Raw genomic sequence first — 27940 nt, forward strand, 5'->3', positions numbered from 1 at the left:
TCTCCAAGGCTCCATAATTCACCCTCCTCTTGACTCCTGGACATGATCCACTTCTGTTTTCCTGTGGCTGTCTCAGCTCCTAGCCTCCTAGATAATATTCCTGCCACATTCTCCTCTCCTGATACATACTCCTTCCCTGCTACATGGGTTGGGTTCCAAACCTGGATCAGGAGAGGAACATGCCTCACTCTCCCATCCTGCAAGCAGCAATATCAATTCTACCATCAGGGAGGAGAAGACAGACAGGAGACAAACATCTGTATTGAAGTTGAAAAGAGTGGCTCTGGCTTGGAGCAAGTGGGGAAGAGATGCCTCCGGGGTAGTGCAGAAAGAGGGCAATCTCCAGCTTGGTTCATTTATCCAGTCCCCCACCCTTAACTCACCCTTTGGTGGGACTTCTTTGTTGGAGGGATGCAATTGCTCACACACTGCCCACATTTCAGTGAACACCCAACACTTCTACCATCCCCTGGTGGTCATGTTCTGCTATCTGAACATCTGAACAATGATTGCCCCCACACAACTTTTGTCTCCTGTTTATTCCCTAGCAAGATCAGAGGGGAAACAATTGGTTAAATACCTATTTAAAGTCCCTTCTCCTGTAGTATGTCTGCAGCAACAAGAAGGGGAATCACATGGAATCAAAACCCCATCAGTCCATGAATCATAAACTTTGTTAACAAAAATATAGAACCCGTACAAATGGGGAAAATCCCCCAAAACCCAGCCTTCCCCACCCCTGAAAGAGAGATGGGAGGAATGAGAAAAAAGAAAACAGTGCCAAGGAATATTTACATTGTCAAGAAAAAACAGAAAATGTAAAGCAGGAAAGAGAAATGAACAGGAGGGAGGAGAAAAGTTTCCCTCCCACCCCCTTTCCTCCATCCACATTTGGCACCACAGAAGGATTGGGGATACTGAGAATGGTATGGCAGTTATGGTCAGTGGTGGCCAGCCCATAGGCCATTCCCTTTGTTAACCACTGTGTTTAGAACCAGTACTCGGCAATATAAACCTGTAGAAAAAGAAACAGCAACAAAAATCCAATATAAACTGGAAAATGGTGATACTGTTTGTTCCTGCTGTTCCTGGCCTCCCTGCAGAGGAAAAGAGGGAAGGATTCAGGCAGCAGCACAGAGGTGGACAAACTCCCAAATCCTCCTGGAAAGTCAGCTTTATGTTACAATGTTTATATAGTAGAAAATGGCAGGTGACCCCCTCCCCGTGCATGTAGTGTCCAACACCACCTGGAAATATCCCCATGCCCACTCTCCCCCCACCCCCCGCCCCCTGGCCTGTTCTCCTGCAGCTCCCAGGCAGACAGACACGTCAGCGGGAGCAAAAGAAAAATGTTTCAAAGAGACCGAAGCACAGCTGTTGCTGTATGGGTTGAGGTCTGTATCCACAGAGCCTCACCATCCGTACCAGAGCACAGCCCGTGTCCACAGAGCCACACCATCCGTACCAGAGCACAACCCTTGTCCACAGAGGTATGCCATCCTTACCAGAGCACATCCCGAATCCACAGAGCCACACCTTCCATACCACAGTACAGTCTGTATCCTCAGAGCCTTGGTTCTCATATCAAAGAACTGTACAGTATTTATCCATATAGCTCATCCATCCTATTAGTGCAGTGGCTATATCCATACAGCCTTACCCTGTATATCAGCCACAATCCCTGTATCAGTGCAACCTATATCCGCACAGTCTTGTGCCCTGTTCAAAACAGACTCTGTATTCACATATCCCATGGATCAAAGCAGATTGTAGCCCCAAAACAACATCCATTCTGCCAAGATAGATCCTATCCATACAGCCACATCCTTGTATCAAGCCACTGTTTGTATCTTGGGAGCCACATCCCAGCATCTGAGCAGTCTGAATCCAGAGCCAAACCCTTGTATCAAAAAGATTTAAAGTCCAGAGTTCCCTGAGCCCCCAGCATGCTGTCCAGAGCAGTGGGGCCAGGGGATCAGTCCATGATGGTGGGCAAGGAGGGCTCCGCCCCTGTCAAACACCTCCAGTCCTTTACTTCCCTTTTGTTAAAAATTAAATGTCTGAATGAAAGATGTGTCCGCCTGGGAACCTGGGGAGAGGTTTTCCTGTCATTTTGTTCCCCCCTCCCCTCCCATTTGGTAATGGTGAAAGATTCCTCACTGGCAGCATCAATTGTTTGCTTCCCCCTCCTCCTCATCAAAGGATTGCACCCCAGATGAGGTGACATCTGAGACCTTGCGGCTGAGTGCGGCATGTTCCAGCTCCTCCCGAGGTGACAGTGACTCCAGGTCCCGGCATACAGCATCGTCCTCCTCTGGAGAGGTCTTCTTGTTTAGCAGCGGGGCCTTCTCCAGTAGTGGGTTCCCTTCCTCCTCTGTGTGCACCCCCATGTATGTGCTGGATTCAGCCCCACCACCACCCCCTGCAGCAGTCTGAGGGGGCCACATGTCAACGAGCCCTGGGTTCTGGAGCAGGGCCTGTGGTTGCTGCTGCTGCATCTGATGCTGCTGGATGAGGCTACTCTGAATCAATGTGCTCTCCTGCAGGTTGGACTGGGTCTCCTCAAAGTTCTGGCCTAGGTAGGAGCCAGTAGCCGGGGAAGCAATGAGGGATTGGTCACTGGTCTCCCAAGCATCAGAGGAGCCCAGGCAATACATGCCCTGAGAAACATAGGAGTGGGGCCAGCTGTCATACTGTGTCTGGGCCATGTGATCTGCAGAAAGAGAAGGGGGAGAGTGAAAGGGGAAAAGAAAGAGTGCAAAGGGAGGAATTGGAGAGAGAGAATGAGAAAGAGAGTGAGACAGAGCAACTGAAACAGGGAGAGACAGAGGGGGGAGATCAGAGAGAGGTGTCGGGGAGGTCAGGAAAAGAGAGGGAGGGCAAGATGGGAGCCATTGGAAATGGCAGACAGACAGATCTGCAGAACCTGGGTATACAGGTGATTGATTCCAGCAGATGCTGGCCTCCCCTGCTGTGCCCACAGGCCTAGGAGAATGGGGTCTGGAGCTTGTCTGCTGGGCCCTGACTCTACGGGGAGCTCCACGAGTGGGGAATATTCCTCTCTCTGCCAGATCTCAGCTCAAGAGAAAGGGTAACAGTGACTCCCTCAGAGGATAAAGAAACTAGTAGGGATGGAAAGGAGCCTGGCAGCAAGGATGGGGGAGGGCAGGGACGTCCCAGGACCAGCAGGAAGGGGGTAGGGCTCACCCTGGTTCTCCATCAGCTCCTGGTAGTTCTCACTGTAGTTGCCTGCTGGGTTCTCCTGGTTGGAGTTGACACTCACATCCTCACCATCCATGGAGGACCAGGCCATGAGAGTGGCCTCAGAGATGGCGAACTGCTCCATCACCCCTACACCAGAGAGAGACAGGGAGAGGCAGTGGAGACATGAGGAGCTCCCCATGTACCCCCACCTCACTGACACCCCTGAAACACTGATCCTTCCTATTCCTGTCTCAATGATATCCCCTGCTCTGACCTGCCCCCCCTCATGCATATCCCCCAGCGAGTCCCTCCTGCCCCCATCTGAGCTGCACCTCCCCAGCCGATCTGTGTGCATTCCCCAGCAATTTTCTTCTCTGGATCTCTCAGGCTCCCCTTTCTCTCTCTCTGCTCTCAGACACCCCAGATCCCTGGTGTGGGGGAAGTCAGGACTACCTGCAAGGAATCGGGCCTCCTTCTCACCGTCGCTCAGGTCTGAGTAGGCATCAGCATCCTTGCGCACCGCCTCATGTGTGTGCTGTTGTTGCTGGCTGTTACCTTTGCCCCAGCCTTGCCACTCAATCATGTGAGCTACACGACCCTGTCCCATAGCCGTTGGCTTTGTGACGTGATCCTTCATGCTGCGGGATATCCCTAAGGGGCCAGACATCAGAAAACAAGGAGGGGCTATTACACAGCTCCACGGCTGTTTGTCACTCTATTCACCCTTCCCTGGAAAGGGGCTCCCCCCATTGTCCCCTGGACTCCTTCCCTTAGATGGTGCCCCCTCCCTCCCTTGCTGTGGGGCTCAAAAGGCCTATTAAGCAACTCCAGCAGTTGTAATTGCTCTGTATACCCCTCCCTGATATGGTTTGCCATCATTTCATGGATAGGGTCCCATTGGGGGTGCAGTAAGGAAAGGAGGAGAAACCCAGAAGTGAAAGACCCTGGAGAAAGAATTCTTTTTTTTGCCCAGCACAGAGTTCAGTGTTAGGGGAACAGTGGGTACAAGGGGAAAATCCCAGAACTGGATGAACTAGGAGACTGAAAAAGGGTCTCCTCCCAGGGCAGTCTTGAGGGAAAGTAGTTGAAGAGGTCTGAGCATGGGGGCACAGTGAGAAGAGCCTGAGGGGTATGAGACAAACTTGAAGTTTTAAGAGGCAACAACTGGGATAGGCTTGAGGCTAAGCAGTTGTGGATTAGAGAGGTCTTTAGTTGGGCAGAGCAGTGAGGAGAGGACAAGGATTAAGGGGCAGCAATAAGAATAACAGTGAGGAGAGGCCTCAGATTAGGGGGCAGCAGTTAGGAGATCAGCAAGTAGAAGAGGCCTCTGGTTACGGGGCAATGGTAAGGAGAAGTCTCAGGTTGAACAGAGAGTGGGAAGACACCAGGGAAACCCTGCTGCTGCCCCACAAACCCAGGTGCCTCCCCACTCTCTGTTCAACCTGAACAAATGGGGAGAGGCCCAAGGTCAAAGGGAGAGGAGCAGTGGCAAATAAACCCAAAACAATGGGGAGAGGCCCCAGGTCAAAGGGAGAGGAGCAGTGGCAAATAAACCCAGGTTTGAGGTTCTCACCAGAGAAAGACGACTTAGCCAGAGCCCCGATTCCATAAGCATTGGAGTTCCGCTTCAGCTTGGGGAGAATGGAGGTTGTGTCTTCCATGGAAAGCTGAAAAGAGAGAGAGCATGAAGGTGTGAAAGAGAGGGAAAGATGAAGGAAAAAGAAAACAAGAGAAGGAGAAGAAGGGGATGGAAATGAGAGATCAGTTGAAGAGTTCGGGAAGGATGGGAAGCAGAAGAAAATGACAAGAGAAGGAATACAAAGAGAAGGGGAAAAGGGGATGCAATATAATCTGCGACAAAGAATCTGCATGACTCCCTTTGCAGGGCTGCATGAGGTAAGAGCAGGGTTGAGGGGGAGGCCCCTCTCTGTGGGGATGTTGCCCTTCCTCCATCTCTCTTTTGATGACTGTGGTGAGTTTTTCTTTATGGTGACTGCTGGTTTGGGGTGCAAGGAGTAGGGGTTGAGGGTGAGGAGGTGTGATGTTATTGACATGAACTGTGACTGTATAGACCATTGTTGTAACCAAGGTCCTATAGTGGCACCAAATCTTGTACAAAGGAGGTCACATAAGGTGTCCATTAAAAGGTTATGATTTGCTGGTTATGATTTTGCTATCTGTATGAATGTATCATTTTTGTATTTCAAGTTATAAATACTGGATCTATACTGTCTGTATTTCAAACTTGTGCTATGATTCTGGGTGACACCCCAGACAATTTGGTGTCAGCACTGCCTAACTTGCTTGATGGCCCGATAAGGACCATCAGCTATACAACTGACCCATTGAGAGAAGGCAGATACACCTTGTAACTCAGCAAGGCATGCAGGGACATACCTATGGACAGAACTCTAAGGTTTTTCTATGCCATGGGCTGGGTGGCTTGTGGTTGGAACAAAGAAAGCACAAGTCACATGGCAAAAGGACTATAAAAGGCATCATCATCATCTCCATTTTGTCTTCAATCCTGCTTCTGACCTCTGGAGGAACTGTGCTTGAAACTGAAGCTCTGAACAAAGGACTGAATGACCCATCCCAGATGTGGATGTACTCCAGAGACTTGATTTGAGCCTGCAGTTTATTCCATCACTGCTACAAGCCTGAACCAAGAACTTTGCCATTATTGTATGTAATTGATTCCATTTAACTAATTTTAGCTCTCATCTATATTTCTTTCTTCTTATGGATAAACCTTTAGATTTTAGATTCTAAAGGATTGGCAACAGCATGATTTGTGGGTAAGATCTGACTTGTATATTGACCTGGGTCTGGGGCTTAGTCCTTTGGGATCGGGAGAATCTTTTTTCTTTTACTGGGCATTGGTTTTCATAACCATTCGTCCCCATAACGAATGGCATTGGTGGTGATACTGGGAAACTGGAATGTCGAAGAGAATTGCTTATATGACTTATGGTTAGCCAGTGGGGTGATACCGAAGTCCTCTCTGTTTGGCTGGTTTGGTGTGCCTTAGATATGGAGAACCACCAGCCTGGGGCTGTGACTGCCCTGCTCTAAGTAATTTGTCCTGAATTGATACTCTCAGTTGTGTCCCGCCAGAGGCCGCGTCGTTACAGGAGGTGACAGCACAACAGGGCAGGAGGCAAGAAGAAGTAATAACAGGGGAAGAATATGCTTTTGGCCATTGTTTTCTCTCACATTTTAAATAATCTGTAATGAAAAAAACAAAATGAAGAAGCATGTGTCAGCGATGATTCGCTCTTTATTCTGTCCATTCACAGCTACAAAAAAAATACACAAACAAACAATAATAATGGTCTCATCCTTGTAACTCCCAGCCATTCCCCTCTCTATACTCAGCCTCAACTCTAGAGAGAGGGGGACACTAAACCACCACAGGAGAGAGGGGTTAATTGGTGTTTGTTTCTCCTAGGAGTGCATTCATCCCCTTCTTCCTTGAGAATGACAGGGTTTTGAACTCCACATGCTCCTCCACAAGGGCTAGTTTCTCCAGCTAAATCCATCAGGTTCCCTCATCTATTCCAGCCAAAATCATCAGACTTTGGGGTTGCTTATAAAATTGGGCACCTATGGGCTGATTTTCACAGGGGCTGAGCAACCACTGCTCCCACTCCCAACAATTACAGGTGAAGATATAGGTGAACAGCCCTTCTGAAAATCATAAGAGCATAAGAATGATACTGGGTCAGATTACTGGTCCATCTAGCACAGTATCCTGGCTCTGACAGTGGCTGATGCCATATGTTTCAGAGGGAATTAACAGAACAGGACAATCATCAAGTGATCCATCTGTTATCCACTTCCAGCATTTGACAGTCAGAGGCTTAGAGTTATAGTTTTGCCTTCACAACATCCCCTGGCAATGAGTTCCACAAGTTGACTGTGCGTTGGGTGAAGAAGTACTTCCTTTTTGTTTGTCTTAAGCCTGATGCCTATTAATTTCATTGGGTGATCCCTTGTTCTTGTGTTATGTGAAGGGGTAAATAATACTTCCTTATACACTTTCTCCACAGCATTCGTGATTTTATCATCTCTTCTCCAAGTTGAAAAGTTCCAGTTTTTTTAATCCCTTCTCATATGGAATCTGTTCCGTATCCCTGATATTTTTTGTTGCCCTTTTGTTTTCATTTCTAATACATCTAATAATCAGGCCCAGAGTGTTTCAAGCTGGGCACCCAAAAATGAAGGCACTCAAAATTAATGGCACTGTTTTGCTGGAAGGTGTTAATAGCTGCTAACAAGCAATTGTTTGATCTAGGGGCAATCACAGAACTTGGTAAGGCTGATGAGTGTGCCAGCTACCCTTCATTCAGGTTAAATGGAAGAAGCAATTAAGTTCCTTTATGGAATAAGATTTCTGGAGACAGTGGAAGCCACCGTCCAGGGCACTAAGCCACATGCAAGGCCAATCAGAAGCTAAGCAATATGGCCAAGGGATTTCCCTGGAGATTGATCTGGGCCACTGATTAGTTGGAGTTCTGTATGTGTCTGCATGTGTCACAGGGAGAAAGCAACAAGAAAGCCAGAGAGCAGTTATGAGTATGGCCATGAAAGGAAGCAGAGGTACAGCGCTCCTTGGGACACAGGATTGGCTGAAAAGGCAGGCTTTGGAACTGTGAGCAAGGAAACTGCCTGTTGCTGGTTGTTTCTATTACAATCAGGGAAACAGGACTTTGTACATTCTTTGTAAATAAACAGGTTTGCACCAAAGAAATACCTGACTGTATCATCAATTTCTCCTTCTCACAGAAATAATCCAGCAAGGCCCCAAATATTGGATAACCGCTCAAGAAAGTGGTCAACAGGAATTTTTGAAACAATGGTCCTTGGAGTGTAAATAATTGTATACACAGGGAACGCATGCAGGTATTGTTTAGTGCAAGGATTTTATCAGCAGAAATTTGGGATGGTTCCATTACTCACTAGTGACAAAGCCACAAATCATCCAAGTGCCAAAAAAACTTTTTCTTCCACCACACCACCATGGATTCTGTACATGCCACAGATTTTACAGGAATACTATGTTAGGAACATTTTAAAGAATTTTTACAAAATTTTATTGGAACTCTAATTAGTATATTTCTATACTTGTATCCAGTCGCCCGGGTTACCTACTGTACAGGGCTCAGATGAAGCTTTGGAAACCCCAAATAACGTCTTTATTAAATAGCATTTTGATATATGAACAAATAATGATTTTAAGATCTGATAATTCAGGCACTACCAGTCCTACTTGTTCACTGGAAGCTGGGAATTCCCTTTCAAGTGATATGAAGTTCCTATTTCTAGCTTAGCAGTGACATGAGATTTGAAATGTAAATCTGTCAGTGGCATGGGATTGAGTCTCATCTATCCTGGATCTCAGGCAGGTGCAGTTATGGGGAGAAATTTATACTTCTAGGAAGGAAACAGCTCTGTGCCTGGCTGATTTTGGAAAATGGTGATTGAGTAAGTACAGAGTGCTGGAAGGAGTCCCAAGGGAGTGGGCACAATGAGGGCTGAAAGATAGGGAAGCACAAAAAAATGCGAGCCATCTGATACATGTATTTATCCCCTGGAGACCAGCTCCACGTACTGTACATGGTGAGACACACAGAGTTATTGGTGGTACAGTTCTTCTGGGGCTTGTGGTAGAGATGAGTCTTCATTAAGGACCTGAATGTGCAGAGGAGGTGGCCTGAAGAACAGGGATAAGGTCAAGGAAAGCATTTCACACATAGGGGTGGAGTGGAAAGGGGCAAAGATGGAAGTGGACAAAGGAGGGGAATATGATTTCAAGGCTGATTGTCACTGGTGGAATAGAGGGCAATGGAATAAGACTCAAGGCCTTTGGCCATTATCTTTGAAAACTCATGGCGATCGGGGGAGGTCCCGGATGACTGGAAAAAGGCTAATTTAGTGCCCATCTTTAAAAAAGGGAAGAAGGAGGATCCGGGGAACTACAGGCCAGTCAGCCTCACCTCAGTGCCTGGAAAAATCATGGAGCAGGTCCTCAAGGAATCAATTCTGAAGCACTTAGAGGAGAGGAAAGTGATCAGGAACAGTCAGCATGGATCCACCAAGGGCAAGTCATACCTGACTAATCTAATTGCCTTCTATGACGAGATAACTTGGCTCTGTGGATGAGGGGAAAGCAGTGGATGTGTTATTCCTTGACTTTAGCAAAGCTTTTGACAGAGTATTCTTGCCAGTAAGTTAAAGAAGTATGGGCTGGATGAATGGACTATAAGGTGGATAGAAAGCTGGCTAGATCGTCGGGCTCAACGGGTAGTGATCAATGGCTCCATGTCTAGTTGGCAGCTGGTATCAAGAGGAATGCCCCAAGGGTCGGTCCTGGGTCCGGTTTTGTTCAATATTTTCATTAATGATCTGGAGGATGGCGTGGATTGCACCCTCATCGAGTTTTCAGATGACATTAAACTGGGAGGAGAGGTAGATATGCTGGAGAGTAGGGATAGGATACAGAGGGACCTAGACAAATTGGAGGATTGGGCCAAAAGAAATCTGATGAGGTTCAACAAGGACAAGTGCAGAGTCCTGCACTTAGGATGGAAGAATCCCATGCACTGCTACAGACGAGGGACTGAATGGCTAGGCAGCAGTTCTGCAGAAAAGGATCTAGGGGTTACAGTGGACAAGAAGCTGGGTATGAGTCAGCAGTGTGCCCTTGTTGCCAAGAAGGCCAATGGCTTTTTGGGATGTATAAGTAGGGACATTGCCAGCAGATCGAGGGACGTGATTGTTCCCCTTTATTTGACATTGGTGAGGCCTCTTCTGGAGTACTATGTCCAGTTTTTGGGCCCCACACTACAAGAAGGATGTGAAAAAATTGGAAAACATCCAGCAGAGGGCAACAAAAATGATTAGGGAACTGGAACTTAGGGGACTTATGAGGTTAGGCTGAGGGAACTGGGCTTGTTTAGTCTGCGGAAGAGAAGAATGAGGGGGGATTTGATAGCTGCTTTCCACTACCTGAAAGGGGGTTCCAAAGAGGATGGATCTAGACTGTTCTCAGTGGTGGCAGATGACAGAACGAGGAGTAATGGTCTCAAGTTGCAGTGGGGGAGGTTTAGGTTGGATATTAGGAAAAATGTTTTCACTAGGAGGGTGGTGAAACACTGGAATGCGTTACCTAGGGAGGTGGTGGAATCTCCTTCCTTTGAGGTTTTTAAGGTCAGGCTTTATAAAGCCCTGGCTGGGATGATTTAGTTGAGGATTGGTCCGCTTTGAGCAGGGGGTTGGACTAGATGACCTCCTGAGGTCCCTTCCAACCCTGATATTCTATGATTCTATGATTCTAAGGTCAAAGATTTAGATCAGAGTAGAGTTGTGTAGGGTTTTGATAAAAAGTGTGGAAGCCAGTGTAGGGATTCAGGTGTGTGCGTGCATGTGAGAGAGAAAGAGAGAGAGAGAGTGTGTTCCTTATACCCTGACAGTTGTGGCAAAACCTACATCTAGTACCTGGCTTCACTTGTATATTTTTCCCCTTGGGTATCGATTTATTTCAGCTGACCCACAAGAAAACATGTACTCTCTTTTTCATAAAAAAACCCCAAACCCAACTGTGGACAATCATATGAACAGACTTGTGAAGAGTAGAGAATAAAATTATGTGATGGATCTGCAAAGCAGGAAACGACAACTCCCATCAGCTCTCTCCACATTGTACATTCCCTTTCCCCTGGCTAGTGGCCATGTATGGGGAAAGGCCCTGAACCAGGAAGTGTCTGGGATCAGTTGACGAGGAGTAGAGGTTGTGGGAAGGGGAGCAGAAGCAGTGGCCACATGGCGGCAGCGGGGAGCTGGAGAGAAGCTAGAGGCAGGAACAGTTGCAGAGCTGTTTGTGGATTGGGCTGTGACTGCCTGGCATCACAGCTGGGTGCAGGGCTGTGCAGAGTTTATGGGGGAGCAGCAGCGGCTGGACAGGGAGCCAGTACAGAGGGGCCCCAGTGAGACACTAACTGAGCCTGTCCTGGAACCATTCAAACTCCTATTTGCGTGAATAGAGACTGGGCTGGAGAGGACATCCTAGGCACTAGGCCTGAAGAGTCCTGACTCTCTATTGGACTGCCCCGTGGACCAAAACAGGAACCACTGTTGCTCCCTTTGAACTGTAACTGTTTAATCCTCTGTACCTAGGGTATCTGTAATCTTTCCCCTTCCTGCCAGCCCTAGGAAAATATCTTTTCCCTTAGCCATGTGTCTGAGCGGTTAGTGGGACCCAGCAGGGTTAAGCCTACAAGGCCTAGTTGCTGAAGCACTTATAGTGCTTGCCTTGGAGTCGCAGTATACCTGGCACTAGGGTTGCCAGGTGTCCAGTTTTCGACTGGAACGCCCCGTCGAAAAGGGACTTTGGCAGCTCCGGTCACCACCACTTACTGGGCCATTAAAAGTCTGGTCGGTGGCGCAACAGGCTCCAGGGCTGTCCTTAGGCAATAGCAGCATATGTAGCTGCATAGGGCATCCGAAAATTTGGGGCATCCCTAGGTCTTAGTGTCCACCCTTCTGCCTCTTCCTATCCCTGTTCTGACCCTTTCTGCAGGTTCGCACCACAGCTGGCTGCTGCAGCCTGGTGAGTCTAGTACTTAAAAGCGAAAAAGCCTTCCAGCCTGCCAGACCTATTAGCACAACACTGAAACTGTTAAAGAGTCACTCAAGTGGTAATGAAGCCATTTAACAGGCATTTGCCAACCTCCAGGTATATACTGTCAGTTTCTGAGTTTACTACAAAAACAGCTGTGCATTACTGTTTAAAATTTGCTTTAAAAATATTTCATTAGTGTGTTGCTGAAGATTATAAAATCACATCTCTAAAAAATCCTTGCATAGATTTTTAGGTGCACAATCTGAGTATTCATCTTTAGCCTTAAATGCTCGGATCTTCAGACATATAGTTTTTTAAATAAATCCTTCAAAAGACAACCCTTATCTAAAATACATGTGTGAGCCCGGGCTGCCGTCGGTCATAGGGGCACCAGTTTAATAACACTGCATAGGACACCATAAATCCTAAGGATGGCCCTGGCAGGCTCCCTGCCTGCTCTGGCTCTGTGCGGCTCCGGGAAGCGGCCGGCATGAACCTGTGGCCCCTAGGTGCAGGGGCAATCAGGGAAGCTCTGTGCACTGTCCCTGCCCTGAGCGCCACCTCCGCATCTCCCATTGGCCAGGAACTGCAACCAAAGGGATCTGCGGGGGTGGTGCCTGCTAGCATGGAGGTACCTGGCTGCCCCTGCACCAAGGAGCTGGGTTGGACATGCTGGCTGCTTATGGGAGCAGCGCGGAGCCAGGGCAGGCATCCCTGCCTTAGCCCCCCTGCGCCGCTGCCCGGCTGGAGCCCACACACTGAACCCTCTGCCCCAGGTCAGAACCCCCTTCCACACCCTAACCCCCTCTCAGAGCCCACACCCCAAACTCCCTCCCCCTCCCTCAGGTTGGAACCCTGTCCCGTACCCTGACTCCCTCCCAGAGCCTGCATCCCAACCCCAGCCCTGAGCCCCCTCCCAGAGCCCACACCCCACGCCTCCTCCCACACCCCAAACCCCTACCCCAGCCCTGAGCCCACTTCCGCACTCAGAACCCCTCGGCTCCAGCCCAGAATCCCCTCCTGCACCCCAAGCCCATCATCTGCACCCTCAACTGGAGCCATCACCCCCTCCAGCACCCGAACCCTCTGCCCCAGCCCAGTGAAAGTGAGTGGTGGTGGGGGAAAGCGAGCAACAGAGGGAGGGGGGAATGGAGTGAGTGGGGGTGGGGACTTGGAGAAGGGGCGGAGCCTTGGGGAAGGGGCGGGGTAGGGGACAGGGCAAGAGTGTTTAGTTTTGTGCCATTAGAAAGTTGGCAACCCTACTGCACTGCTTGCACCTTTACGGTGTGGGTTACTCCATTTCTGAGCAGTCCCAATAATCACATGATATGAGCTCATATCTCATGAGCTGCCAGTGCTAGAAATACTTTTGGGGGAACCAGTACAAATGGCTTCAGCACCAGGAAACTTTCCCCTGCACTGATATTGCACTAGCGAGCAGAGAAAACAAACACAAATATGGTCATTGCAGGTTAAATATGACCTGCAAAAGGGGGAGAAGTGGGAGCAATGGCTTGTATCTTTTCTCTTTTCCTTACGATGTATGGAAAAAGCTTTGTTTTTAATCTATGCCTTTGCCTGTTGTTTTTTTCCCTCCCTGTTGACAACAGTGGTCAGTGCTGGATACCCCAGAGAGAAGCATAAAACCCGAAACCTCATTGTATAATGCTGTCCTGTAAGGATACATTTCTTCCTAACCTCTGAAGGTGATATTATGCCCTGATCAAGAGTATTAATAGCCAGATATGCTACAGATATACCTCAATAATCCAGCCATACCCAGAAACCCCAGGAAAGCACCCGAAATAATCTAGCAGCCTCAGAGATCACACATAGGCACCCAAAGATGGCTAGAGATAGCTCAAGATCCAATGGCACCTACAGAGCCCACAGTTATCTCCACTAGCAAAACACCAGAGGACCTGGAGACAACCCAAATCCACCAACACACAGATACTCCCCAAAATATTACTGCAAGGTCTATCAACAGCCAGACACCCCATAATGATGCCCAGAATTTCAGTGGCACTCCAGGTCCCCAGAGATATCTCCATAATTGTGTTCACTATTCATAGTGACAGAGTTAGACATATTCTGTTAATCCTGGGGTGCCACTCAGTGAAAACTTGAACATCCTCATCAGCTGTGCAAATGCTCCTTTGCTGCCTCTCATTAAAGGAGGAGGGCTTCAGGGTTTATACTCACATTAATACCATCCCAGGAGAAATCTGTCCGGGTTTGCTATGGAAGAAAGAGAACATGTTAATGTAACACATGGGTGTAGTGTGTGCGACCATGTATTTCTCTAGTGGCTGGTCCTAATGATTATAACAGCCTGCTACTTACTCACAGATAAAGGAGTTACTCCTTTAGCTCAAGTGGTATGGGCTTGTGCTTTTGGTTCTGAAGGTCCCCGTTTCATTCCCTCCTGATCACTGTGGTGTCTGTATGTATGCGGCCATGGTTTATGACATAAGGTAGTGGGAATATACAAAGAAACACAGAGGGAAAAAGAGAGAGAGACAGACAATATATAACCCTCTGATAGGAATCCCCTGCATTCACACTGCCTTCCTTCTCTGAACATTGTGCACTGGCAATGTCAGATATTTTCAAAGAGGATGAATTTGTCAGGTCCTTATTTCAGGGCAGTAACAAGTGCATAACCCTTTGTGGGAGCTGCACAGCCCTTGGACTCACTCAAAGAGGAACTAGAAAACTAGAATATTTCAGACGAAAATGGTTCTATAACAGGGTACAAAACCATTCACTCCTGAAGTGGTTAAATGCATCCACAGAAAACCAATCTTCCTTCTGCAAACCAGTTCCAAGTGTCCCCTTCTGCCACTATAGTGCTAGTTCATTGAGGATCTCCTTGAGTTACTTATCTCCTGTTCATGGCACAACTCCCTAAAACAGGAGCTTCTGGGAGTTACACTCCACAGTTGAAGAAATGCTGAATCAAGATGCAATTCTTATATATTGTTATTTTGTAATGTGTAAAATTGTATGTGCTTTGTAAATTAACATGGCATGGCTACTGAATAAAAAGATCCGTGATCTTTTTTGTTTAATGTGAAAGGTCTTGTGATTGCATGCACTGGACATTACAAAACAGAAAACTCATATGTGTTAAATTACAGAAGCTGCATCATTCAAAACATGAAATGAATCAGCACAGGAGATACTGCCCAATAATTTAAGAGCAGAGATTTAACCGTGAATACCCCCTAAAAAACGTAACGAGAGACTAAAATGCTCTTTGTGTGGAAGAAAAATCGAATAGGCCTAAACTAATAGGCCTAAAACTTGGTCAAGCTAACTGTGTGTTTAAAGCATAAGAAGAGGGTGAGGAAAATTCTATTAAGACGCAGATAGCAACAGCTCAGCTTAAAAATGTAACCACAACCGCTAGAAGTTAGAAAAGACCGTTAACCACAAAGGAAGCACCTGTCAATAACAGGTAAAACTTGTTTTACTATATTCCAAATAAGGCAAAGCTACCATTGAAGCTTGCACTATATGCTAAATAAGGAAAATGCTGTTGAAGGAAATGTGCTTAACAGATTGTGGTTTTCAGCTATATAAGCTCCTGTATTTTCTGTTCATGTCAGAGCAGCTCCGGCTGACTCTCTCTGTATGCACATACTTAAATAAAGCGGGTCTCAGGCTTGGTTCTGATCCAAGCACAATGTGTGGTTAATTTTTCCACTACAATCTTGGTGCCGTGACTCGGATAGACAGCAACCCCTGAGAGCCGGAGGACCGTGAGCTGTTCCCCACCAGACCCCGGGCCCATCAGAAAGGTAAGAGACCTTTTGAAATCTCTATATTGGGTTTCTGGTGGAGGACTGCCCGTAGGCTCTGGGCTTGGGTGAGTTGTACGCTCTATCCGGACTTTTTGCTGCCAGACACGCCTGACGCCCTTGTGGTGGGTTAGAGTCCAATCCAGCTTTGGTTTCCCCAGGAAGAGCCACTGGTTGTGGCTGGGCAGGTCGTGGATAGATCTGGGTCCATGTGCCAGTGTGAAAGTGAAGGTTGGTAGACCGGTGTGAATTGAGTCACAGGAAGACTCCCAGAGTGCCCTGCAAAGTCAGAGGTGTCTCTAAAGCAAGCCCTGTGACTCCATCTAGTGGGCATTGTGATAAATGCCCTGACCTCGGCAGTTTCTCTCTGCATGGCATGGCATGACCGGCGAGGGGCCTGTCTTGGTCTAGGAGTGTGTGATCCTATCCCTTCCGTCCTCGGACAGTCTGTTTCCGTACCCTCTTTCCTCCCCTGTCTCTAGCTCCTGCCCAGAAGGCGGCTTAACAAGCCACTGACTGGTCTGATCACCTCACCTGAAGCAACAGAGTATGTGGTGCCAGCCAATGCTCTTTGTTGAAGGCAGGCTGTAAGACAGTCGTGGAGACCCTAAACAAAACCTTCCCTGTGTGAGTGTGATGAGTGAATTGAGGTAAGTACTGGGGGCCGTGAAATCCAAAAAGGATTCCCCTCTCACCAGGTGAAGTACTGGGGACCAGAGGATCCAAGAGGATTCCCCTCTCGCTAGGTACAGATGGGGGCCGGTGAGTCAAAAAGGATCACCATCCAGCCAAAAGGCACACCGGCATGTATGCAAATTATAGCCCTTTCACTTGCAAGTTTTTAGAGAAATGGAATTGGTATACCAGGGATGATCCGACATTACAGTTTCCCCTAGAGGGAAGTTTCGACCTTGACAAGATTGTGCACCTCCGAGGCGCACTTCTTGCCAATAATGTCGGACAAGGTCAGTTTGATGCATATTTCGATTGGTATGGGAAAACAGAAAAATGGCGCCGTGAATCTCAAATGAGGAATCTGAAGGACTCCCAGGAGAAACTTAAAACACAATTAAAAGAGGCAAAGGACAAATTAACTCTTTCCCAAACCCCAGCTGGCCAGCAAATACCCCTTTACCCTTCAAGGCCCCTTCAGAAAAACCCCTCGGCCCCATTCACTGATCTTATAGATTTATACTTAGAATGTAGACAGCTGACTGACCCTACATCACCTAGCCAGGCAAGTGCAGGTCCATCCACTCAGGGCAGAACAAATGGAGAGGGCAGTGGACCCCACACACCTCCACCAGACTACAGTCTGGAGGCTGACTCCACTATCCAGGGACCCCTGCTCCAAGCAGTAACACCAATGTCAGCATCTACTTCACCCCCTTCCCCTGAGTTGCCCTCATATCCCACAGGGAGACCAACCACTACGCTAGCAGACTCGGTCCAATACAAAGACAAACTGCCGGAAAGTTCATCTGGACCGCCGGCAAGGAATACTAGACAACAGAAGTTACAATCCCAGGGGCCCCTCTCCCCGTCATGTAACAGTGTTCCCCTTGCACCAACTCCTAGGCCCAAGTGTTGATAATTCGGGTCAGGCAATCCTGGTGACTATACACGCCCCTTGGTCTCCCACAGATCTGTATAATTTGATTGAAAAATTTCCTAAAATAAGGGAAGACCCCATCAAATTTCAAGAAGAATTAAAAACAGTCATAAGCTGTTACAACCCTAGCTGGGCAGATTTAAATCAAATCCTAAGAGGAGTCCTGCCCAGGGAAACATTAAATCACCTCCTACAAGAGGCCCAGTGGCCCAGCGATGACCAAGGCCATAATAGGAACTTAAACACAGACAGGAACAACCTGCTAGATGCAGTTCTCAAAATCTGCCCAAAAAGGCAGATTGGACTAAAATTAGTGCTTGTAAACAAAATAAAGGAGAAAACCCTGCTGATTATATGCAGCGCATTAAGCAGGTTTTCAAGAGATATTCTGGCATAAATAATGTAGAGGAAGATGCTAAACAAGACATAGTGGCCGCTTTTGTCCAAGGACTCAATCCACGATTGGGAGCCCAATTAAAAATTGGTACCATAGATTGGGAAGGAAAAAACCCAGATGAAATTCTAGCAGTTGCTCAGCATTACTACCGTCAGTTAGAAAAGAAAAAGGACGACATTGAAACTAAATTAATGACCCTCCAGATCCAGAATATACTGAAACTCCACAGCAACCGCCCGTTAAGGGGAAGAGGAGGGAGACCCAACAGAGGTCCCCACTGTCCCCCTACTCAGGGGCAAACCAATGATGCCTGTTACTATTGCGGACAGGTGGGCCATTGGAAAAGTAATTGTCCCAATTGCTTTAACTGACCAATCGACCCTGCCCTTGCACTGCAATATTCTTCCACAGTTCCTTTGTGCCCTCAAAACCGTTAGGATAGCCAGGAGATGGGTAACTTCATTGCTCCGCTTGTCCCTTTAAACCAAACAGGACCATATGTAAACTGTATAATTAATGGCAGCCCTACCTTTTGCCTGCTAGATATCGGTGCCTTGTGGTCCACCCTCCGCGCGGGCGACTTCCCTTCCCTTCCAGTAAGCTCCGAAATAGTAAATGCAGTAGGAGTGAGCAACACTCCTATTCCCCATCCCGTCTTCTCACCTCTGACTGTCTCTACCGGTCCTCTGTCTGAGCACCACGCTTTCCTCCTCAGCCCCTGCTCACCTGTTAACCTTTTGGGAAGAGACTTGCTGTGCAAATTAAATTGTACAATTTATTGTACCCCAGATGGTGTGTATTTGGATTGTTGGATCATATTAAAGAAGTTCTGTATTAAAATCACAAATGAGTTTGATTCCCCATACTTTAAATTCCAGGGTATTACTAATTAAGAGGTCTCTTGGTTTTTGGTACTGTTTCTCTCCCTCTATGTGTGAAACTTGCAAGCTGCTAATTGCGTTAGTACATTCTAAGACAGAGTCTGTTCTCAAAGCAATTCACACAGAGAGAGACTCAAAGCAATACCCTGTAACAACAGAAACAGCACCCAGAGACTCCCCGCCCTTTTGTTGTATTAACAATTGTGATTAAAATAGAGATAGAGGATGTTTGTGGATGGATGCTTGGTGTGGATAATAACTGAATGATCAGGTAGGTGCCAGCCTAAGAATCCAGTGTCCATCGGCTGAAGAAGGCGTCAAGTTGAAATAACCAGAGGATCCCCGGAGGGCAGACTGGAATCCACCCAACAGCCTCAAGAATGGGAGAACCAAAGAACAAGATAATATCTGGCAGCACTGAGCTGTCAGGAATGTGCCGTCTGCTGATTGATTCAGCAATAACATGATGAAGCAATTCCCATAGATTGGCATAGGAAGAAATTGCTATAAAAATGGACTCTAGAAAGTGAGAACTTTGGGGTCTGATTCTGCAAACCAACTTCCAGGAGCATCAGATGAGCATCTGACAAGGCCCTGCTCCCTCCTCATGTCCAGGCCACCTGGCCAGTGGCTTGGCATGAGCAACTCTAAGGCTGGTAACTATGATAACAACTGTGCAGAACCTGTGTGTGTGTGTTTGTATGAATGAATGTGTGAATAAATATGAGATTGAATGGAATGTTATAGCTATAACTAACTGCTTACTATGATTCTTTCTGTATTCACAATAAATGTGGTATTTTGCCTTTTCCTCTTTAATAAGATCCTGCTGGTTTTTATTTTATTGGTATAACAGGATGTCCCTGACCCCCATCAAAATGAGGTCCTGGCAGTCCTGCAATTGGGTGCTCCAGAGGAGGAGACCGACCCCAGCCCTTCCTTGTTGCAACAGGAATTGCTGGCCAAAGTTCCTCCTTGTTTGTGGACCGAGCATGCCAACCAGGTAGGGTGCATCAGGACTGCCCGACTGGTTCAAATTCGCCTAGATCCGACAAAACCCCTTCCTAGAGTTCAGCAATACCCTCTTTCAAGGGAGGCCAAAGAGGGAATCCGCCCAGTGATTACCTCCCTAATTTGGCAAGGAGTTATTATTCCTACAGTCAGTAAATGTAACACCCCCATTTTACCTGTAAGGAAACCTGGCAAGCAGACTTGGTGCTTTGTCCAGGATCTCCGGGCTGTCAATGCTGCTGTTCTCCCTACCTACCCAGTTGTCCAAAACCCTGCTATTATCCTCTCCTATATTCCTCCCTCTGCTGTTTATTTCACGGTTGTTGACCTGTGCTCGGCTTTCTTCTCTATCCCTGTCCACAGAGATAGTTAATATCTGTTTGCTTTCACCTACCAAGGGTGTCAGTACACTTGGACCAGGTTACCCCAGGGTAACCTGCCCACCTTGTTCTCGCAGATCCTCAAAAGGGATCTGGATGATATTGAATTCAAAATGGGGTCCACTCTAGTCCAGTACGTAGACGACCTGCTATTGGCATCGCCGTCTTTAGAGGCCTCTAAAACTGATTCCCTTACGCTATTGCAAGCTCTAGCGAGAAGGGTCATAAAGCCTCCAAATCTAAACTGCAGCTCTGTCTGCCCAAAGTCCACTATTTGGGACATGATATTTCAGCTGGAGAGAGATGCTTGTCTTCTGCGCAAATACAAGCCACCCTCCAGGTCCCTAAACCAACCACTAAGAAACAAATGTGCAGCTTCCTAGGTATGGCCGGGTATTGCCGACAGTGGATTCTTAGATATACAGCTATTGTTAGGCCCCTGCAAGAATTAACCCTTGACAAAGTCCCTGAACCCCTTCCGTGCACCCCAAAAGCTGAGGAAGCATTTACTAAGATTAAGGAGGCTCTTACCAGGTCCCCCGCCTTGGGCTTACCTGACTACCAGAAGCTTTTCACCCTCTACTGCCATAAGAAGGAGGGAATAGCCTTAGGGGTCCTTACTCAAACTCATGGTGACAAATGATGCCCCGTAGCATATTATAGCTCATCTTTGGACCCTGTAGCAGCTGGACTCCCTCCTTGTCTTCGGGCGGTAGCTGCAGCCACTTCCCTTGTGGAGGCTTCTGCTACTCTCGTTTTCGGTTCCCCCTTATGTGTTGCCATCCCGCATGCTCTGACCACCCTACTTCTAAAAAGCAAAACCCAGCACCTCTCTAACTCCAGACTAAGTATGAAATGCTGCTTTTAAATGCCTCAGATGTAACTCTTACTCGCTGCCCTGTTCTTAACCCCACTTCCCTACTTCCCATGGCAGCTGAGGGAGAACCTCATGACTGTTTAGCCAAGACAGCAGAACTCTCCACTCCTAGAATTGATTTGAAGGATATCCCACTTCATAATCCTGATCTATTATTCTATGTAGACGGGTCCTGCCTCAGAAATTCTGCAGGCCTGCTCGTGGCTGGCTATGCTGTTTGTTCCCAACACAAGCCTGTTGAGGCCCACTCCCTTCCGGGAGCACACTCAGCCCAAGTCGCAGAGCTTGTCGCCCTTACCCATGCTTGTACTTTAGCCAAGGACAAGTCTGTTACCATCTACACCAGGGGTCAGCAACCTTTGAGAAGTGGTGTCCCGAGTCTTCATTTATTCACTTTAATTTAAGGTTTTGTGTGCCCGTAATACATTTTAATGTTTTTTTAGAAGGTCTCTCTCTATAAGTCTATATATTATATAACTAAACTATTGTTGTATGTAAAGTAAACAAGGTTTTCAAAATGTTTAAGAAGCTTCATTTAAAATTAAATTAAAATGCTGATCTTACGCCGCTGGCCTGCTCAGCCCGCTGCCAGCCTGGGGTTCCGTTCACCTAGGCCAGCAGCAGGCTGAGCGGGGCCGGCGGCCAGGACCCCAGACTGGCAGTGTGCTGAGTGGCTCAGCCCGCTGCTGGTCTGGGGTTCCGTCCGCTGGCTCCTGCCAGCCACAGCCCTGGGTGCTGACCCCACTCAGCCCGCTGCTGGTCTGGGATCCCGGCCCTGCCCACATAGAGTGGGTACCTTCCTTCTCCCTGATTCTAGCCGATTCTCTTCCTCTCTCTCTGCACTGAGCTGAGGGTGGGAGTGCACTGAGCATAGGGCTGGGAGTGAAGGAGCAGGCTGGGGGGTGGGGTGTAGGGTCTGGCCAGGAGCTAGAATGAGGGAGGGGACTCAGGGTTGGGGCAGGAGGTTTGGGGGTGGACTGCTTACTTGGGCAGCTCCCATTTGGTGGGAGGGGTGCAGATGGGAATGTGGGGGGTGCAAGAGTCAGGACACAGGGTGTGTGGGGGCTGGGTGTGTGTGAGGAGGGTGCAGGAGTCAGGGCAGAGGGCTGGGGGCATGTGAGGAGGGTGCAGGAGTCAGGAAAGGGGTGTGGGGGGGCTGGGTATGTGTGGAGGGTGCTGGAGTCAGGGCTGAGTTCGTGGCGGGGTGTGGGCTGGGGTCATGGGGGTGCTCCCAGCCCCCTGCCCTGAGCAGCTCACGGCAGGGGGCTGGAGGGGATATGCCCTGATTCCACCCCCCTTCCCCAAGGTCTCGTCCCCTCCTCTTCTCTGCCTCCTCCCCAGAGCAGGAAGCACGCTAAGGCTCCGCTTCTCCCCCTCCCCCCTCCACAAGGGCCATCAGCTGATCGGAGGCAGGGAGGGAGAGGAGGAGGGGCAGGAACCCAGCATGCTGGGTGAAGAGGCGGGGGAGGGGGAAGCTTGCCTGATCTGCAGCAGCAGCTGGCAGGACCAGGCTTCTTCACCCTGCCCCGGTGGGGGGGGGAGCAGCGGCGGAGAAGAGCGAGCCGGGGTGGGAAGGAGTTTTAATGGCACGCTGCTGCCTGCCAGGGTCCTGGCCTGGGTTCGGCAGCGGGCTGAGCGAGGCCGGTGGCTGGGACTCGGCAGGCAGCAGTGTGCCATTAAAAATCAGCTTGCATGCCATCTTTGGCATGCGTGCCATAGGTTGACGTCCCCTGATCTACACAGACTCTCGATATGCCTTTGGGGTGGTTCATGATTATGGGCAACTATGGAAACACCAAGGATTTCTCACTTCGGGGGGGGGGAGCGGGGGCAAAAATTAGTAATGGGCCCTTTGTTGGTGCCCTTCTCTCTGCCCTTCAACTCCCTTCTGCCATTGCCATTGTGAAATGTACTGCTCACCAAAAACCTTATGATGATGTTACCAGAGGAAATGTACTGGCAGATGCTACTGCCAGACAGGCAGCCCTTTTCGGGTCTCTGGCTCCACTTGATTTTATTTTCCTCAGTTCATAGTTCCCCCCCAGGCCTGCCCCTCTCCAAGATTTAGCTCTTATGCAAGATTCGTCCCCAGAACCAGAGAAGGACGGATGGAGGCGGGATAGATGTACTTTGCATCCGGATGCCTTGTGGTGCTCCCCAGATGGCCGCTTGGTGGCGCCCAAGGCTGTGCTCCTCTATCTTGTCCGTGTGTCCCATGGATTGGCGCATGTGAGCAAAGGGGGGATGATCGCTTCAGTACTGCGTCATTGGTATGCCCTGAATTTCTCCATTATGGCACAGCAGTACTGCAATTCTTGTCCGACCTGCTGAGCCCACAATAGTGGCAGACCAGTTCAGAAAAAACCCGCTGCACACCCCACTCCATGGGGACCTTTTGTAAATATGCAAATCCATTTTATCAACATGCTGAAATGTTGTTCTTATGAATATGTTCTTGTTTGTGTCTGTGTGTATTCTGGTTGGATAGAGGCCTACCCTTGTGCCAAGGCTGATTCCCTCATCGTAGCAAAAAAATTGTTGAGGGATTTTATTCCTCGGTTTGGTCTACCTCTCTCTATTAATAGTGAATGAGGTACCCATTTCACAGGCCAAATCATGCAACAGATTTGCAAGGCTCTTAACATCACCCAACACTTTCATTGTGCTCATCACCCCCAGAGTGCAGGGGCGGTTGAGCACAAAAATGGGGAACTAAAGAACAAAATCTCTAAGATCTGTGCCGAAACCAGCCTTAAATGGCTTGATGCCCTACCCCTTGCTCTCATGTATATGAGAAGCACACCTGCATGCAAAAATGGCCTATCCCCATATGAAATCCTTGTGGCCAGACCCATGCGTATGCCGGCATCCCCTCCTCCACTCCCTTGTCAGTTGGACTTGCAACTAAACGATGATACTGTTATAACATACTGTCAAACGCTAATTCATTGCATTAGGTCTATCCACTCACAGGTCCAAAGTGCCCTGGTGGAACCAGCTGACACACCGTGCCACCCCCTTCAGCCTGGAGATTGGGTTTATATTAAGGTATATCAAAGAAAGACTTCTTTGGAACCCTGTTGGAAGGGCCCCTACCAGATCCTATTGACCACCCATACAGCGGTCAAGTGTAAGGGACTCGTCAACTAGATACACACCTCCCACTGCAAGAAAATAAAGCCACCCTTGAACCCAGACGCTGAGGATTTCCAACCGCCAGACCCAGTTCCTGAAAGCAACGAGAGTGGCCGTGACGACAACCCCGCTTCAGGCCCCAAAAGGGAACCTAGGTACTACCTCAAGAAGAGACAGTGATACCTCTAGTGATTTGCCCTTATAGACAGTTAAGGCTTCAGGCCTGCTGGTAAATGGGACAACAGAGATCAAAGGCCAAAACAAAGCCTTTAGAAGTCCAGTGGAGAGCCTAGTACCCACTGGCACCCGACTGCCATGACTGACCCCGCGGTCAGAATAAAGGAATCAGCCATGATGCAAAAATGGCTGATGCCTTCTGTTTGGTTCGTATGTGGAACTATGTTCTTGCTACTATTGCTGAATTTTCATGATACTGTTATGTTCCTTTGGATGCACAAAGCCACCAGCAATTTACCAATAAACAACCCCTCCAAAGAACCGAATAAAGTGCCAGTAACCTCTCCCTTATATGATGCTAAACCACGGACATTCCAAGAAAGGAAAAGGAACATCCACTCTGCTGAAGCCAAGGTACAAGAATTTCTGACCACAAAAGACATTAAGAACTGGCCCTGGTGGAAAAGATGGAATGTTGTAAATTGGCAAGGAGGAACCTGTGGGTCCCATTCTTGGGAATGTGGTATTAATTGGGTATTGGGGTTTATTCCACAGGCTGCGCCCTGTGTTTTTGGACAAGTGCCTTCACCTTGCACTGCCCTCCCTAATTGGCTTCCAGACAATGAATATCAAAAATGCCTTGCTACCACAACCACCAAACCCACCATCCCTTCCTCCATTAATCTCACCACTGCCCCCACAACCTACCCAAATGTAGATGATACCATATATTCAAATGAAGCCCAATGGCCAAAACCTTCACATTTAAGTGATTTATGGAAATTTTGCTCAGAGAAATTATTTTTCAAGGTTCAGGACCGTTCATATAAGCGAATGATTGAGTGGAGAACAGATGGGGTGGTGGAAATAGAAATATATGATATCACCGCCACTGAGCCCCAAAAGTCGAAAATTGAAATTGATGGGGCCCATGGCGGGACAGATATGATGGCCATTCCAGGAGTTTGTAGCCTGATAAATCAAAAAGGCCCTTATTGTTATTTGGTTACCCAACTAGTAAATAATCAAACAAATACCCCAAAAGTTTGCTCCTCTGCTGAAAAAATTTCCTGTACTGAATATGTCCCAATAACTACTAATTTAAACTGCACTATATTGCAGTACACCCCGTCCTACGATATTGATGCTGAGGCCTCTCAAAAGTATATACAGGTGTTCAGCCATCAAATGTGGTATAATACTTCATCAAAAAGAGATGGGTTGCAGTTTCGATGGACTGTAATTAATGCTACATTAGGGACTGTAAAATTTACACTACCCTTATCTAGTTTTCAGATTGCCTGTATATATCCTAATTGTTCAAAAGAAGCTGCCATTCGACTGGCACAGCAACGGACCTGGATTTCCGCTAGAAAAAGGAGGGACTTAGCCGGACACCTATGGGATGGGGCAAATAGCGTAGCTGCAGTCTGGAATATCTATAAAGGTCAGCAACATGAGGAAAAATTGGGACAGTTGGAAAAAGCCATGGGCCTTATTACTGGAGCACAGCAAGCCCAGGTTCAGGCCAGTGTTGGCGAAATACGCGTTATCTCCGCCCTTAGTTCAATGACTCAAAAGCTGTTAACAGAAATGGTACTGGGTATCACCAACGCTGGAAAGGTATTGCAGTGGGATCTGGCTTGTTTGGAGGTTCAGGATTTTCTGAATGACCAGCTTATGGCCATTCAAAGGGATCTTGAACATCAGGCATGGCCTACTGCCCTTACAAATACCTCAGGAGTTCCACCTAATCTGTGGCCGTGGAGACATACTTGGAGATTTTCTGCGCGGAAATGCAGATGTTCACAGTGCTCCTTCCAAGCCTACAGGCCAATCAAAGGGATATGGGCTCCCACCTACTGAATCCTGCTGGGTCCGTGGGGAGGATGCATGTGGGACTTGATAATTCATTTGGGAACTTAAACTACCTGGTCTGCCCAACCAATTCGTAGTCAGTGCTCCTGGAGTAACACCCGACATTTGGCTAGGGGTTGGAAGCCAATGGACACTTTGGCCGTTAGAACCCCCTCAACTTCAGTGTGTATGTAAACTAAAATCAGGAGAGGTTGTTACCATTCGTGACAACATTTGTTGGGAGGGTATGGGACACAGAATTATCCTGACAGGACACTTACTTTTCCAAACTAATAATAGCTATGTGCATGTTGAGACCACCACCTTGAATGACGTACATTTTAATCTCACCACAGCCGCAGGCAATCATGTCATTTATTGGCCTGCGGATAACACTGTACAATTAGCCCTCAGGTTCCAGATACCCTTTAACTGGACTGCTTTAGTACCTGACCAATTCCAAAATTTGCTTTCAATTTTACCTAAGGTTCAGAAAATTTCCGAATTACAGGGACAAATTCACGTGCTCCAAAATATATATCAAGCTGAAAAAAATGCCTTTTATACTGCCTATAGAATGTCTACTTTTTGTACCAAAACTGATGTATTGTGTTTTGTAACTAAAGCTATTCGACAATCCCAACCACATCATATCGCCATGGGAATGTTGTTGCTTTTACTGCTGTTTAGCATAGGATTGTGTTATTGTTGTTATAAAAAATGTATTTACCATTGCCTGTCCAGCCCCAAACCTGACAGCCTCGGTGCAAGGAAGCAGGTGGCACTAATGAATGTAAATGAAATGTATGACACTGCTTGGGCAAAAGAACATGAGAACGAAAAGGAGGAAATTAACAGGCTGATGGCTATGGAAGTTTAGGCCCAATTAGTGGTGCCAAAAAAAAAAAAGGCACCAAAGGGGGGAATGTGGAAGAAAAATCTAATGGGCCTAAACTAATAGGCCTAAAACTTTGGTCAAGCTAACTGTGTGTATAAAGCAAAAGAAGAGGGTGAGGAAAATTCTATTAAGAGGCAGATAGCAACAGCTCAGTTTAAAAATGTAACCACAACCGCTTGAAGTTAGAAAAGACCGTTAACCACAAAGGAAGCACGTGTCAATAACAGGTAAAACTTGTTTTGCTTTTTTCCAAATAAGGCAAAGCTACCGTTGAAGCTTGCACTATATGCCAAATAAGGAAAATGCTGTTGAAGGAAATGTGCTTAACAGATTGTGGTTTTCAATCTGTGGTTATATAAGCTCCTGTATTTTCTGTTCATGGCAGAGCAGCTCCGGCTGACTCTCTCTGTAGGCGCATACTTAAATAAAGCAGGTCTCAGGCTTGGTTCTGATCCAAACACAATGCGTGGTTAATTTTTCCACTGCATTTATTTCCCCACAACAGTGTAGATCTGTTCTATGCCAGGGCCTCCCATCTAAGCCAGCACTCAAGCAATTCAGACTGAAATGGTTTTCAGACTCACCCTGAGCTACTTTTAATGTTCTACTCTAGGAACTGAAAATCAAAGCTTTCACTTCTGAAAATTAACAAGGAGTCCAGTGGCACCTTAAAGACTAACAGATTTATTTGGGCATAAGATTTCATGGGTAAAAAATTCACTTCTTCTACCCACAAAAGCTTATGCCCAAATAAATCTGTTAGTCTTTAAGGTGCCACAGGACTCCTTGTTGTTTTTGTGGATACATACTAACACGGCTATCCCTTGATAATTCTGAAAATTGATGCCCCAAAGTCTTTAGTGCAAGTAAGACTTTTGTGCCTTTCCCAGCTGAGGTTGGTGACCCCAGACTCTTTATATGTATTCAGTGGGGTTGAGACTTTCTAGTCTTCTCCCCCTGAGCATAGGATGGGCACTCACCTCAGTGGAGGGTCGGTGGATGCTGCTGCCATGCAATGAGCTGGTGCTGTCCATATTGATCTGATCCACATCTTTCAATCCCTTCCAGTCCACTGCAATCAC

At 47.6% G+C, this 27940-nt stretch overlaps 1 protein-coding gene across 1 annotated transcript; it reads right to left on the minus strand.

The window, feature by feature from the left end:
* Positions 1-2168: 2168 nt before the first annotated feature.
* On the minus strand, positions 2169-27940 carry FAM131B (family with sequence similarity 131 member B). The gene is made up of 7 exons (XM_077807357.1): positions 27839-27940; positions 14033-14068; positions 4778-4871; positions 3658-3855; positions 3208-3351; positions 2542-2713; positions 2169-2451 (listed from the first exon to the last, which is right to left on the minus strand). The coding sequence occupies exons 1-7, from the start codon at positions 27890-27892 to the stop codon at positions 2169-2171; spliced, it is 981 nt and encodes a 326-aa protein (XP_077663483.1). The 5' UTR covers positions 27893-27940.

Source organism: Eretmochelys imbricata, chromosome 1 (genome assembly GCF_965152235.1).
Source record: "Eretmochelys imbricata isolate rEreImb1 chromosome 1, rEreImb1.hap1, whole genome shotgun sequence".
In the NCBI taxonomy this organism is placed as follows: domain Eukaryota; kingdom Metazoa; phylum Chordata; order Testudines; family Cheloniidae; genus Eretmochelys; species Eretmochelys imbricata.